We start from the raw sequence: 16,815 nt of genomic DNA, 5'->3' as shown, positions 1-16,815 counted from the left end.
GAGGTCTTGCAAAAATACACGCGTACAATTATACTTTCGTCCTGATTTCTTTAAAGGCCTTTCTCTATTTACTTTTAGCGTGACCTCTGTTTATTCAGGATCTGTCAGACACGTATCTCTTCAGTATGGCCAATTTCACTCTGATAAAGTATTAATGGTTTCTAGAGTGTTGTATAATGGACCAGTGCCCATATAGACACGAAAATCTTGATGTAATTTTCGTGTGACGACACCAAAAGATCAATTTAAGATCGATAACTTTTTATTAGTAACGAGCAGAACCCCGATTTCACTCGAGTAGTTCCCGTTCCCGCGGGAATACGATATGGGGATAGAATATAGCCTATATTACTCACTGATAGTGTAGCTTTCCATTAACAAAGAATTTATTGAAATCGATGTAGTAGTTTCAGAGCCTATTCAATGCAAACAAAGAAATCTTTCTTATTTTTAATATTAGTATGGAAGTATAGATAAAATTCGATGAACGAAGCAATTGTTTTTTATTCACCTTAAGCCCACCCGATGATTATTTAAAAACCATATCCAAAAACAGAGCAACACTTCACAGGGTGTGCAATTAGTACGTCCTATAAAGTATCACCCTGTGTTCATCTTTAATGGTCTCTAAAAACACTGACAACTATGCCCTTCACAGCAATGCTGCTTGGAGGTAGAAATAAGCACCGTGGTAGTACTTCCCCGGACGAGTCCAGTGGTTATTAATTTTATTTGGAATTAGTTTTTTTGATTTTGAATTGGGTAATTCACTTCTTGGGTCAAATGTAGCTTAACATTTTCTACCTCTTATTGTTAGACAGTCCAAATTACATACTTGCCTACAATAGCTATGGTATTCACATACTGACATGCTTTTAGCTTTTAAAAATTGAGGAGATCTCACCATCACAGGCTCTAAGAGACACGATACGCCTGCAGATCGACAGGCTCGTTTTCCCCAACATTACGTGCGCAACGAGCGGGCGCGTACAATACGACCGCGAGCCGCTCCATTAAGTCATACAATTTCATACAATCTACGCATTACGCTGAGGATCCGAGCAGCCCGTCACAGACTACAGCTTCATTGAGGATGTAAGTAGTATAGAATAGGAGACTAAAATAGAAAACTAAGAAGTATCCTAGTATTATTTTTTTTTGTGCAAGAAACGCTCGCGTACGAGTAAGCGTTGTCGTCTAAGACGGGACACGCTTGCCAAGAAGATGCCTAGTAAATTACTTATGATTATAGGGGTGACGGGTAGCAGCGACATGATTGAACCAAAATTTTGTGGAAGAGGAAACACCTTAAGCATGTCGCAGGACTTGTGACCTTGGGTGTAGGGTTGAGAGATCCCTTTAGAATGCATAAAAGCCCACATCCCCTGTCTGACATGTTCTCCAATATGGGCATACACTAAACAATTTATGATCAATAATTACAACACAAAACATTATTAATAATTACAATAAAACATTATTGCACAAAATCACTAATGCGACTAGCAGCCTGACGGTGTCCACGCTGCCTAACGAACAACAAGTCAAGTCATTTAATACTCTCTTAATATTACCAACACTGATAAATCCCTTCCACAATAACTTAAATAATTAATGTTAATACCACCCGTAATCGAGAAACTTGTAACATACTATCAGATTATATTATGCCATTGGGTTGTGTTTATAAGTAGTTAAAATGTAGGTACATTTCATATATCTTCAACTATCCTAAAAAGTAACTTTTCTTCTTCAAATCTTTTTATATTTGTTTAAGTACATAATGATATCTCTTAACTCTTGTTGAAAGATATGCTTTAAAGATTTATACAAAATCTTGATCTAATAAATTTCGAAGCCTATCACTCTATCAATTGGTGAAAAACTCATGAAATTGCGTCTTTGAGTTTATTATAGCGAACATACAAGCATACAGATCGATGGACTTTGTATAGATAACTGTGATTTATTGCCACAAATAATACAATACCTCATCAAGTTACCCAATAATATTAAATAACTAAATCCCGACCGATATTGTGGGTATATTGAAAATGGGTGAAATAACCAACGAAATCGTTCCGGGGCCTTAATTGCGGTATCCGGTATAATAACGCCTCTTCGGTTGAATTTATTCACGTCATAGATGCTTTGATTGGATTTTCCCCGTATTTTTAACCACCGATGAAAAAAGAGTGTTATAGGTTTTGCTTGTGTGTATTTATGTTCCCAACTTTCAAATCAGTTTTCCTGTTTCAGTTGTGTTATAAATAACTATACTTTGCTTTTTAAGACATTAAAAATAAAGTAACCTAAATTAAAAACAAGCCCTTTATTACCTTAAATACATTGATGAACATAAAAATTTGTTTGTTTTTGTTATACTCATAAGTGTTTTACCAAAATCGTACTTAACTTTACTATACTTTCACTTTATTCTTCAGTTGTCAAAATGTTAACGAAGTTTTAATAGCTTCACGATAGACATGCCCTACCAACCAGCAAAAGTGCGAAGGGATTATTTCTCCTCTCCAAATAAAAAAAAAACAAATGCTCCACGATTATAGGTACCAGAGGCACATTCGATAAACAATTTGGGTTAGACTCTTGTAAAACTTTTTAAGCAATTTTCACAAGGTATTTGAATATTATTTTAACAGGTCATTTTCCAATATCTCACCATATTCTCACATAACCAAACCCGTGCTTTTCTCTGCCACTTTTCGCACGCTATAGAATCAGTGATTGAATTTTTCCCCGCTTATTTTCGCCGGGCGTAAGAGGAAAATGACGTGAAGGGGAAAATAATTACGTTGTGCTCGCCGATCACGTAGGCGACGTAATTAAGATGGAGAGAGACTCTTAAGCTCGACTCTCTTGTCGTTTGTCCGCGACATTTGTAGTTTTATCGACTGACGAGTTCTTGTGATGCTACTCTTGAGAGTTACCCGAATACGACAATGGATGCTATACCCGTATTGCATTATCAATCTCAACTGTAGTCTTTGTGAGTCTTTACATTAACTTTTTGGCTGGTGGGAGGCTTCGGCCGTGACTAATTACCACCCTACCGGCAGAGACGTACCGCCAAGCGATTTAGCGTTCCGGTACGATGCCGTGTTGAAACCGAAAGGGGTGTGGATTTTCATCCTCCTTCTAACAAGTTAGCCCGCTACCATCTTAGATTGCATCATCAGTTATTCGTCATACTTCGTCCGCGTGGAATTCGTTTTTTTTTTGGATACAAGTAGCCTAAGTGTTAATACTAGGTAGGTATTTTCTATCGTCGTTTTTAATTTCAGGCAAATCGGTTCAGTAGTTGCGACGATAAAGAGTAACAAACATCCATAGAAACTTTCGCGTTTATAATATTAGTAGGATCTTGGAATCTCCTAATATAGTATTGTCTCGGATAAATTAACGCATACATTGTGTCGTAAGGTCGCCAGTCAATCTAGGATTATGTTAAGATGTCGATAATTAGTTTACGCTCAAATTATAATCATGTAATGCAAGATTAGAGCGCGTCTCATACTTATGCATTACACGATTACTTGCACTCGAATGATCCCACTAACAACAGTAATCACGGCAAATCTCTTCTGGGTAATTAAATCGACGAGATAACATCTCTGTATTCTCCAGAGGTTAATGTGGAGTTTGCCCAATTAGTAATTTGCATTTATACCTTAATGACTCTTTGATTCAGTGGTCGGCCTACGTTGTCTTGTGAGAACCGATTTGAGATAGGTTTGAATCCTGAGTCGGGCTATGAAATATTAAGAATCTCTTAATAAGTTTTCAGTGGCTTTTTCTTTACAAGGTAGCTCTTGACTACAATCTCACCTGATGGTAAGTCATGATACAATCAATAATGCAAATGATAATCCACACACACCCCTTTTGGTTTCTACACGACATCGCACAGGAACGCGAAATCGCTTGGCGGTACGTCTTTGCCGTTAGGGTGGTAACTAGCCACGGCCGAAGCCTTCCACCAGCCAAAGTAGCTGGCTTTAATTGGGTGTGTTTGTTTTATGGTATGGTACTCCCTCACTGGAGACCATTAAAGTTTAATCTTTAAAGATGTGTTTCGAAGGGTTGCCACTAAAGCTATATTACTGTGATGGTGAGTTGAAGAAAAAGCTTTCTGGTGTAGCTGGTGAATATTGGTAAAACAAATTGTGTGGTTATACAATAAAAATAATGGTCTTGCCATATTGACCTTGGCTTTCATTTTACACCTAACTCAAAATGCATTCAACTCCTACTCTGTGGCTTGCTTTGCGAATTACCAACTATAAATAAGTCTAATAGTAGTATGGAGTAAAGAGATAAGTAACAAAGCTGTAATGCTACAGTAAACCTAATTGACCAAAGGAAACTCATTATGTCCATTCACTTCACCACTTCACATAGAATTTATGACAAGGATTTAATCCAACGCGCGCCGTCGCAGTAAATTACACCTGACAACACCCAGCACGTGTGGATAGCTACATACACCCCAGCTTTAACACTTCACACCAATATATACCTTAAACAGAACAACACAAAGTCCCAAACCCTTTGAACACCCCAAAAACGAGCCTCTAATAATGAGAGATTGGTTACATGCTGAATTAATTTGTCCCCAAAGAAACGGCGCTTCATCGATTAAGGTAGCTACCACAAAGTGAATGTTGCCCGCTAATGTAAAGTCAACTCTATTTACAGGTTTTTAGGATCACTTTTAATTGAATGTATTCGAAACTTGAGACATATTGATGATTGGTTGGGGATGTATCGAATTTGGCATAATAATATACTAAAACCGAGAATGTGATAGCCAGACCTACTCCATTCCATTCCTATACCTTAGGCAAGTACGGTAGCCAATTATGGAACCTGTATCGTGGTAGTTTTGGACGGTACCCGTTTTCAATGTTCCTGCTACTCAATTTTCTTAGTAAAATACGTACCTGTTTGATATTTTTTACGGTACATCTCCAATTATGTCCCCAAGACTAGGAATTATTATGGGCATGTCGTACGTAGACCCGACGACTATGTAGTAAAAAAGTGTCATTCCTTCGCCACGGGTAATAGAGATAGGGGTAGACCTCCGAATACTTGGCTGACTACAGTCCAAAAGGATCTAAAATAACTGGGATTCTCTGACGAAGACGCATACTAGCGTTCGAAGTGGCGCCGATTGATTGGGAAAGCAGTCCCCGTGTAACGGGAATATGCGAGGTGAAAGAAGAAGAAGAAGACTAGGAATTATGTCTCAAATCGCCAGTCACTTTGCAGCAATGTTTTGAAAAACACCGTCAAAGATCACACCGCTAGACCTTTATGGTCTCTAATGCACGAAGCTAATGGTATGAAGACTAGACGCGTGATTTCGATATCTTGTAAATATCGAAAAAATACCGTTTTTTATTTCAGCAATTGACGATCTGAGACCTGCTCACTTCCAAAGTCACGAGGGTTCAAACTCTATAATTGACCAACAGTACCCTATGGTAAGAGCGTGGACTGACAAAGGGCCCACCCCCGGTCATGGCTTACCCTAACCTCCCGGCAATTTACTTAAGTTAAAAAAAACTTAATAATTCTATTTTAATCATGAACACTTTATCAAAAAAAGTTTGCTACAACGTTTATAATTCATCTTTAATTTGTTGCGAACGGGGACAAGCAATGGTTGACCATACTGTAAATATAAAAAAATACTTCAAATGTTATTTCGCCGCTTTGGTAAACCGGCAATCTTCTTGAACTAGAAATAGAAGAGTGATAATATATATATATATATATATTGTCTTCAAGAAACGTACTTTTATTAAGCCAATTATTTAACCAGGTCGTTATTCATAATAAAATTATCATCCCATATACTTTTATACCTGGGTTCTCAAGTTCTTCCTTCAGTCTTCATCAAAAGAGGTCTGGCAAACGCAGGATCTTATTCCATTACTGATTGTATCAGTAGCTGTATCGAATTCGTTACACAATATACCGGTTGTTAGTATTCGATGGCGCGTCGCCGGTTAAGCCTACGTCTCGGTCTAGAATTGACGAAGCAATTTAATAGATACGTGCCGTGTAGTGAGGTCGGCTCGCTCGAATGCACAGCAGGGAATCAAAACAGCTGTTGGTATTGCACGATGTTATTGGTGTGGTAAACATTGGGATTTGGATTTAACCAAATTAATGCCACTGACATGACACATCGGTACAATATAATACAGGTGGAATACCGCTGACTGTCTGAGGTCTTCATAATAAAATCACGGATTTTGTTTTACAGTGACTTTTGGAAGTTATCGACGATTTTCACAATTTTTGACGTGACAACGTCTTGTAATTCGATGAAGCCGGCTGCAAACTCGAAAAAGATGAAGTCATACGTCGTTCCATCGCTCTAGGGTTGAAACTTTTTTTACAAGAAATAAAGTATATTCTAGTGTATGATGATTATTAAACAGTATTTTAGAAAAACGAACAGTATTTTAATTATTTACTTCGTATGACGTTGTCACGTTCAACTATCGTCAGTAAACCGAGACTTTACAGAGTAGAGAAAACCGTTTTTTTATTAAAACATTGCTTGTTTTGATTGTAAAATGTGTTTGTTAAATTTTGGATAGACAATGAGAAACAGTTCTTGACATTCGCTTGGAATCATAATTTAGATACTCTGGCGTATTTTGGTGGACTATATTAGACTAGACGCGAACAATGGCTATAAAAAAAATTACAACTGACTTCAAAACATAAACTAAAAGCTAAAGTAACATTATAATATTTTCTACACACTGATCTCTTTGAAAGAGGTGTCATGTCGGTGACCTATAAATTCGAAGCGTACCTACTTATCATATAGATTTTTATTTCTCAGAAATTAATTATTCTTTCACGTGTTTTTTCAGTAACGACAAAAATCAATACCGCACGGGCTTGGAACCGACTTTACCAATTCCTATAAAAATTATGATAATCGGACCACACAGTAAAAAGATACGCGTGTTCATACATAAAAAATACTCTTATACATACTCTTCGTTTTTCGTTTGAAACAAGACAAAATATTGCATTCAGGCATTCAGTTTCCTTCTGCTAGCCCTATCGAAGGTGCCGATATGATGTATGATTTTAAATAGCCTTGCTTTAAATAAAATTATTAGGATACAAAACGATGTCACAGACAAACCTTATTGAAATATAATTTAGATAGTCTATGTCGTACAGTCAAAGAACAGCCAACAAATAGCGCTGTACGACGAGTGAGACACTATATATCTATGACTAGCTGACACCGCGCGGTTTCACTCGCGTAGTTCCCGTTTCCGTTAGAGTACGGGGATAATATATAGCTTATAGTCTTTCTTGATAAATGGGCTATCTAACACTGAAAGAATTTTTCAAATCGGACCAGTAGTTCCTGATTTTAGCGCGTTTAATCGAACAAAGAAACTCTTCAGCTTTATATATTAGTATAGATTAGCGCGTCATTTACTAAAAGAGTGAGCTTCAATAAAATTCAACTTTAATACTTTAAAAGAACCAGTGAAATTACAAGCTCGACCGCATCAGCACGAGCACCTTTAATCTTGCATAATTAAGCCAACAGTTGACTAATTTCGAGCCGCAACCAATTTGTTATATTTTGCTACACGCGTTGCCAAGACGATTTGCGGCTTTCGCGCGACGTGCGGCCTCTGCGGCCGCGTACAGCCGTACTGTGCGGCGTTGCGGCTGCGGTGGTGTACAGTACGCGGAATTGCGCTTATCCTGAATTTGGTAACGTTATGTGTGACATTGTTTTACGTGGGTTATTACAAATTCATCCTTGGAATGCGGTTTGGCTTTGGCAGTGTGACAGCACCAAGACGTTTGTGTGTGTAAACTTAAGGAACGTCAGCAGAAACGCATTATTCAATTATTGTTCAAAGGGAAACCAAAAAAAGTTGCTTGGCAACTGTGCGTAGTTCATTTTTGATATTATCAATATATCTTTTCAACAGTTAGTTTAAATTGGTGTATTTATAAATATGTATTTAAAAAAGATCTCGTTATCCTTTAGGTCTAGAAAAATATATATTTATGTAAAATAAATATTGAAATGTTAGATAAGTTACTAGAATTACACATTAAACTTACCCTTGCGCGCATTCTCGTCCCTTGCTGGTAGTCCGATCCAAACCGACCCTGGAACAAAAATAATAAAATAAATGTTTAATGAACTTTTAAAACAAGCTTTTACATAATTGATCTAAAAAGAAGAAACATATTAAGACAAATCAAACGCGCCCAATCTAGACAGGCTTGTCTTGCTTAGTTTAGAAGTTCCTATGACCACTTCCCATCTCCACCTTCAGACCCCGGATATCATGTGAAACCAGAATTAGAGGCAAATCATCCCTAATATATTAAGGCGTTTCCTAGGAGTAGGAGGTCAAAAAGTGACCCACAGAAACAAGTATGAAGTAAAATTGTTTACATTGTGCCAAAAAACTCTGAGACCTTAGAGGAATCCCTTTTTTGTGATTAAGAGAAAAATGTAATTCTAAATTTGACAACCTCTCTTGTTCCGACTCCCAGTTCAGATTAGTTTAGAATTTCAACTTTCTAAAGTGGCTCAGGTCTGGTCTCATGGTAGGCATCTTCCGTGTCTAGCCAACATCTCATTGGCAATGACGTACCGCCAAGTGAATTTAGCGTTCCGATACGATGCCACATACATTCACGGCAGAGCCAGAAACTGTCAGAGGTAAGGGTAAAATAATCTTGTACGTCTTTCAAGTAAGCCCGCTTCCTAGACTCTGCTTGACGGTTGGCCGAATGATAGTCTTATTGTCATTTGTGTAAGGCGCTGTCAAGTTTTAGCCGCGGGACTTATTTCGTGGCGCGGAGTCTATTTTATACTGCATTTTCACTTAGTCTATCCATTCGCTGCCCGCGAGTATTTTATCGAAAAGCCCGTCTGTGTTGAAGAAGCCGACAGTCAGGGAATGCGGTTTTAATCTACCGTTGTGAGCCATTAAAAAAATCTTTATATTCCTCTATCGCGCGGAGTATGATACTGTGCTCGCCTATTGCCCTTAGTTTCCTTTATATTTTTTTACATGTCACGTAACGGATACGATGGGCGACCGGTCGTCCATTTAGGAGTCAAGTGGTTAACATCAGGAGATATCGCAATCAATAAAAAAATCCCCTTGTATTCAACTTCAAACAAAGCTGAAAATCAGGCGAGCAAAGTCGCGAGCGTACGCTATCATATTATAATATGGTTACAAGATCGTACATGTAATAATGAAATAACATTAATTAATACCGAAACCCTATCGAAATAAATCTTATTCGTGTAAAGCAACCCTAAGAGTGAGCCTCCAATAATCCCTTTGTTACCTTCTGCCTTGGAACGGAAATTGGATACTTTATTACTTCACTTTTTTTCTGTGTAAACCCTTTTTGATACTGAATAACTTTCGGGAGTTGTCGTTCTATCGGTTAAATTAACATGAAATAATGAAAAAAAAAACATATTTCCTCTTAGATAATTTTGAATATTAAATGCGAATAAACGTTGCTTTGTGAAAGTTCATCATATTGTAAAATATGATGAATAAAAATGATGATCTAACAATTATACTTACAGTAACGGATAGCTTTATTAATACGGTTTGAGGTTTTATATTGAGTAGATTACGAAATGGAAGTATAAAAAACTATTTTTCACTACTCTTGCTCAAAAACACTGTCATATTACCACTCCACAGCGGGGCTAAACAAGCATATTAGCCTCTAGGGGCTAAAGTAATTTTGTTTTTTTAATTCTTGTCTGTTACGAGTACTAGCCTACTATAAAACGGATGAGGTTTTATTCGAAAATTGAATCATTATAGGTAAGGCTCTGATTGTTTTGAAAAATAAATAAAAAACTTTAAATTGGAAATAAATGTAGCGTTCTTGTCTGTGGAATGCGTTCATTCTTTTATTTAATTTTTATTGAAGACATGGGACATCCTTTACGGTGTAATACCTTTGCCTTTTTCTCATGTGAAAAAAATAAAATTAAAAAGCTAGAATTTAAAAAACAAATAATACACACTTGATTTAATTCAGAAAATAATTGTAAATTTGTGACCGTAACTTTCATATATTTCAACATTAATTGTTATTGGTGTCTTCATCTACTGAGAATGGTGATCCTAATTTGGAGATAGATGAAATTTCCAATCTGTTACCATCAAAGTTCAGACGCATTTACTTGAATACTTACCTACGAAAAATTTAATAAGTGAAGAAAACAACAACAAATGGATTCACTTACGGAAGGAGTTTTTAAACTATTATCACCCACGTTTACCTCATATACTCGTTATCCATCTTCACAGTAGTCGGAAATTATGTTACCGGGTAAAAGCATCTCCCTTAATATCCAAAATTGTAGACTTTGTACATTTAATTTTCAATTAAATAAATCATTGAATATTGAACTAAACTATTTTATTTTCTCGCCATCGTAGTGAAAAGCAGAGTGTAACACGTGGGGCTAAATCCATTATATACTCGGTTTCTATTTAGGCGGCCCTCGACTTACGTCTCAGGCCCTAAAAATACCTCGTATATAATGGGTCTTTTTAGCCCCTTGTATAACAATCTACTATTCCATGATATTATTTCAAAAAGCATTGTACACGTAAACATTTGTGGGAGCACGCTTATTGAATTCCGAACAACTTAGTAACTTTTACAGGGCGGTATGGTAGTTTGCAACTTCGTCGCTATAAGGGTGCGTTTACCTGACGTAGTTTCGCCACTTTGTACTACTCTATGGACAAGCAAGTCTTTTCATTATCAATACATATTCGGCTCACTGCTGAGCTCGAGTCTCCTCTCAGAATGAGAGGTGTTAGGCCAATAGTCCACCACGCTGGCCCAATGCGGATTGGCAGACTACACAGACGCAGAGAATTAGAAAATTCTCTGGTATGCAGGTTTCTTCACGATGTTTTCCTTCACCGTTAGAGACACGTGATATTTGATTTCTTAAAATGCACACAACTGAAAATTTGGAGGTGCACGCCCCGGACCGGATTCGAACCCACACCCTCCGGAATCGAAGGCAGAGGTGATAAGATTTAATGGTGGCGGTAGCAGGTAAGGTGGTCGCTACAGAACAAAAAGCGCTTAAGCTAAGCATTTGCGGGTGGTCACAATATCTAATATGCTTATTTAACCTTGACTTGAAAGTATTTAAATAACTATATGAAATCTGTCTATATTTATATTGCCCCACAAGCAGTGTCGATCCGAGACCTGGTCGCTAACTGTGGCCCTTATAAAAAAGGCTTAAAGTCACGATGAGGCGAAGGAGCGAGCTACGCTTGGAGTTTCTTTCGTGATCGAATCAGATATGAGAAGATCCGCTGAAGAACCAAAGTTATTGACATAGCTCAGCAAGTCACGAAGCTGTAGTAGCAATGGGCAGGCCACATAGTTCGAAGAGCCGATGGACGTTGGGGTCCTAAGGTGCTGGAATGCAGATCCCGCACCGAATAGCGCTGTGTTGGTCGACCCCCCACTAGGTGGACCGAGGACATCAAGCGAGTTACAGGGAGCCGCTGGATGCTCGCGGCTCGAGACCGTTTTGTTCGGAAGTCCATGCAAGAGGCATATATCCAGCAGTGGACGTCCATCGGAGGTCAATGATGATGATGATGATGTTGATGACACGCAGTGTATAGTATTCCGCCGTTGTATGCTCGCAAAGATGACAATGGTGGGTTTTGCTTGGTCGACATCAACTTTAAAACTCTGTGTTGCCTAAACTCTAAAACAGTAAACCACGCTACGCGAGGTTGTGATCTTACATCATTTCTACACCCACCCTTACCAGGGGGGAGGCGCGGTTTGCAACTTTGTCTCTATAAAGGCGAAACTATTTTGACTTCGGATAATTTATGCTAGCTACCCGCAAACTATCAAGATATGACGGGAATCGAGACTGAACTTTGTCAAAAACAACGGCAGAGCGATAGTTTTGAGCCAAATACGCTTATCATTTTCTCTATCGCGGTGCAAATGTTAATTCTCCCATTGTTAAATCTTTGTTTGAAGTTGAAGATTGAAATGTTCGCGGCTTAATAGTTAGCGATTTAGGCTATCGTATTTGTGTTTTCAGTATATAGGAAAATAATAATAATAATTAATAAAAAAATATTTTGAATATTATGGTAAACATCGGCGAATATGCAATATTTTCGATCCGAACTTAAATTACTTAGCGATGACTATGACCTTCATTAATAAATCGTATTTTTAAGCAAATTAGCAAATTAATTAAATTATAAAATTAATATTGTTATAAAGGCGGCCTTACGGAGCGGCATAGTCCAAAATGGACTCGGCTCCTTAAAATAAAGATTAAAAAAAATCGTGCTTGTTATTTTTTTTTTATTTACAACAGATCATAAATCTAATCTGATAAATCAAGAATTAGATTATTTCAATTAGGTTTCCAATAGTCCGGGAGCAGTGGCATAGTATCGTAGTTAATATCCAATTAAATGCTTTCAAATAAACAATAAGCGAATAAGGCCTTACTGTGGCTAAGGTTACATCTTATAAGCTACTTTTTATTCAGACATTTCAACGTAAATACGATATACTCGTACGTAGATGAAACCGTGGATTACAACTAGTCTAACAAAAAAACTGACATAGCTCAGCGAGTCGCGAAGCTAAAGTGGCAATTCGAAGAGCCGATGGACGTTGGGGTCCCAAGGTGCATGGCGACCCCGCACCGGAAATCTTAATGTTGATTGACCCCCCACTAGGTGGACCGAGGACATTAAGCGGGTTGCAGGGAGCAGCTGGATGCTCGGAAGTCCATTAATGAGGCCTATGTCCAGTTGTGGACATCCATGGACTGTTAATGATAATAATGATAAGCATTTGCAATGAAGTAGTGACTACTAAAATCCAGGTAAATCTCCGGTTGTATCAAGTCTCTGCTAGTCCCGGGTGATATAACGCGTGTTCCGGGGTGTTTGCAGCGGATTTAGATTTGTCATTTTTTCCACCGATTTTGTTTGCTGTAGAAAAACAAGTTGGTGCGAAACGTGCTGTTTGGTGATTTATTATGTTCTCGATTTTTTATTTTTATAAGGTCTCCGTTGGTAAAATAATAATTATATCTAGTCAAAAAAGGCATTTAGATTGCCTAATATTCAGATTGTTTTAAACATTTCTCTACTATTTTTAAACATAAGTTTTTTGTAATCTTTGACGGCCTCCGTGGCGCAGTGGTATGAGTGGTAGATTTATAAGACGGAGGTCGTGGGTTCGATCCCGGACTGGGCCGATTGAAGTTTTCTTAATTGGTCGAGGTCTGGCTGGTGGGAGGCTTCGGCTGTGGCTAGTTACCACCCTACCAGCAAAGACGTACCGCCAAGCTAAATGTTTAGTGTTTGTCGTCTGTTATTTTAAATTATTATTATTGAACCGGTGGTAGAATGACTGACTACCAAAATTATTGACAACGAATCTGCAGGCTAATTTATTATCTTTGACATTCAAATTGAGATTCTATGTGACAAATGTCATCCGGTGCTTACTGGTGGATAGCAAACAGTATGTAGATAACATTTTGTCAATTGATTTGATGTTAATTTTAATAGGTTGATAATAAAGACCAAAAAAGCGAATAGGCCAGCTGATCAAATGGAGTCCATTTTACAGTGCTGACGTAATATAATTTTCCTGTGTAGAAACAAAAAAAAAGACTATTCGTTGGAAAATATATTGAAATTGGATCGGCAGACTCGAGCTGCGAAATAAGAGTAATAAGACATTATGGAAAAATCCTGCCTTTTAATTTAATTTCGCTCGGAAAATTACTTGCAAAGTTTAAACAAAAATGACTTCAAAGGCTGAAACGGTAATAATGTAGCATGTTAAATCATCATCACTAGCCTTTTATTATATATCTCAGAGGATTTAGAGATTAAACCCAACACGCTGATCATATAAGAGTCGACGAGTTTGTGACAATGTTCTACTCTGCTACGATCGCTTTCAGATGGCCATGCCAATGCCAAAAAGATGTCGTCGCTTTGTGGGAGAAAATTTTTTTTCAGAACCCGAACCAGGATTTTTATCTAGAACTTCATGACCCACACACCCACAGGCTCATTTATACTAATACTAATATACTCATACTAATAATTATCTGTACTAATATTATAAAACTGAAGAATTTGTTTGTTTGTTTGAAATCTCAGGAATTATTGGTCCGATTTGAAAAATTCTTTCAGTGTTAGATAGCGCATTTATCGAGGAAGGTATAGGCTATATATTATCCCCGTATTCTAACGGGAACAGGAACCACGCGTGGCTTCAGTTTTTTTTACAATATAATATAGGTTGATGGATCCTACCTTAAAAACAGGTGCTCTACGTATATTTCTATGCAAAAACAACTTCAATACTTCAATGTTACATCAAAATACGAACCCAAGTTCCGCGATACAGATAAAATTTGATCTGGCAAAAAAAAAATGTTATTACATCGAATACGTACAAAGCTATTTATATCCGTCAAACATGAAAAAAAGTAAGATATTTGGTCGGAATAAATTCCCTATATCCACATTCAACATCAAATGGAAGGCAGCCCTCAGATCTGCGGCGGTTGCAGATCAAACGGCGAGATTTTCATATTATATCCCATTCGATGCCCTTTGTCTCTAGCGCGCATACCGAGAGCAATTTGTTACTGTTCATTGCGCTTCTACACTTCTCAAAAAATCATAATGGCGCAGCTTTTAAGGGGTCGGAGGTTATTCAAATGAAAAAAAAAATCTCTAAGGTTAAGGGACTAGTGAGTCCTGCTCCTTAACCTTAGAGCTTCATCATGAGTCATGGATTCATGGGTGGACTATAATATCGTACCCACACGTTTTTCTGAGTAATTGCAGAGCAAAGGGAAATTTGGATTTATTTAAAAGAAGTTGCGTAATATGTAATCTTTATGACCGACTTAAAAAAGGAAGTGGTACTCAACTTTATTGGTATTTCATTTTCAATTTCAATTTCTTACACAAATACTTTTGAAAAGTTAAATGAGTTAAAGAATCAACTGAAAATTGTCGGCAAAAACCTAATTATAAATGTTACAATTTTAATTTTATGTTTTCCTTCTTAATGTTTGTGAAAGATACCTTTTCAGTGTCTTGGTAGTTTTTGTAACCTATCTTTTATAATACTTTTAAGTATCTTGGAACATATAACAGTTGTTACGCTGACTTTGGGGTGTTAGATAGAGATTCTATCTCTATTTCTTCATAATAGAAATTATCTATTATGAAGAAATAGAGAAACACAAAAACACAGTTATTATTGACATAATAACTTTTATAATAGACTGTGATGGACCTGCCAATGCATAACTTTAAGAAATGTGTTAAAACATTTACTTAGTCGAGGTTACTATGTAATTGATGAGTTCCATAATGATAAAGATGCTTGGAGGCCACTGGATCAGATTCTAGCTTCACACGGAAAGTAAAACTGAAAGCAATTTTAATGATGTTAACAAATGTGAGTTATTATAATATTGTAGGGTTTAATTTTTTCTAAAAAAGCAACTGTTGAGTATCTTGCCGTCTCTTCTCGGCAGAACCTGCCTTTCGGAAGGCAGGTTCTGCCGGTGGTAGTCAAGTAACAAATAGTCAAACTTTACATGTCAAAAGGGCTCATTTCGGACCAAGGCGCGTTTGGAACCCTCGTAACTTTTATTTTAAATTTTCGATTAATTATAATAAATATTATCACCATTATCTAATAACTAGCGGACGCCTGCGACTTCATACGCGTGGAATTCAGTTTTTCACAAATTCCGTGAGAACAATGGATTTTTCCGGGATGAAAAGTAGCCTATGTGTTAATCCAGAGTAAAATATATTTCTATTCCAAATTTCAGCCAAATCACTTCAGTAGCCGCAGCGTAAAAGAGGAACAAACATACTTACACACTTTCACACTAACTTTCGCCTTTATAGTAGAGTTTAGTAATTAGAGTGATATTATTATCTGACGTTTCGAAAGTGTGTGTAAATTAAGCCTAATTGAAATAAATGAATTATGATTTGATTTGTTTTAATTTATTATATTCTGTATATATTATATACTCGTACTCAGAGCCTGATAGCCAGATTATCATGAAAGCTCTCGTTCTTCATGTAGAAACATCTGTTTTTGAAAAGCCAGTTTAAAATGCAACGTTAATGCGATCACTGTTTCAATTTATTCATTTCAAATGAAACAATTTGAAATTGTGTATGAATTTATTTCGTGAATTAATGTTCAATAAATAGGAATTCGCAACACAAAACAGTAATTAGGTAGGCGTTCTATTGTATTTGCTAACTATGTCAGATATTCGTTTATTACTGTGAAAATTTTGGTAATATCCATAATCTATTACTAATTGTACAAAGAGGTAAAGTTTGTGGTGTTGTAGAGGTAATCTCTGGATCTACTGGAGACTATTTGGAAAACCATTTTATCAATAGAAAGCCACGTTATTTGCGAGTGTCATAGCCCAATATTATCACGTGAAAGGGTGCACTACAAGTGAAACTACACGGGTGCAACCGCGGGACGTCGGCTAGTTTTATATATTTATGTTTTTAGTCGTTGTTTTATATTTTTTTGTAAGTATAAACAATATTCTCTCTTCTTATTCCGTGCGTTAGTCAACCAGAGGCATAAATATATCTTTACCACATTTGCCTGTAATTACAAAGCAACCATACC

General features: G+C 37.0%; 1 protein-coding gene across 9 annotated transcripts in view; it reads right to left on the bottom strand.

Annotated features, from left to right (window-relative positions):
• LOC112042945 (disintegrin and metalloproteinase domain-containing protein 22) overlaps positions 1-16,815 on the bottom strand; it is a 422,343-nt gene that overhangs the window by 217,447 nt on the left and 188,081 nt on the right. For all 9 annotated transcript variants that reach the window (XM_052881807.1, XM_052881814.1, XM_052881811.1 and 6 more), the window contains one exon: positions 8,149-8,196. In XM_052881807.1, the coding sequence (XP_052737767.1) occupies positions 8,149-8,196 (48 nt within the window). The remainder of the gene's footprint in view (positions 1-8,148; positions 8,197-16,815) is intronic.

Source organism: Bicyclus anynana, chromosome 5, assembly GCF_947172395.1.
Source record: "Bicyclus anynana chromosome 5, ilBicAnyn1.1, whole genome shotgun sequence".
In the NCBI taxonomy this organism is placed as follows: Eukaryota; Metazoa; Arthropoda; class Insecta; order Lepidoptera; family Nymphalidae; genus Bicyclus; species Bicyclus anynana.
Note: the sequence above shows the minus strand (reverse complement) of the source record. Positions and strands in the feature narration are given on the sequence as shown.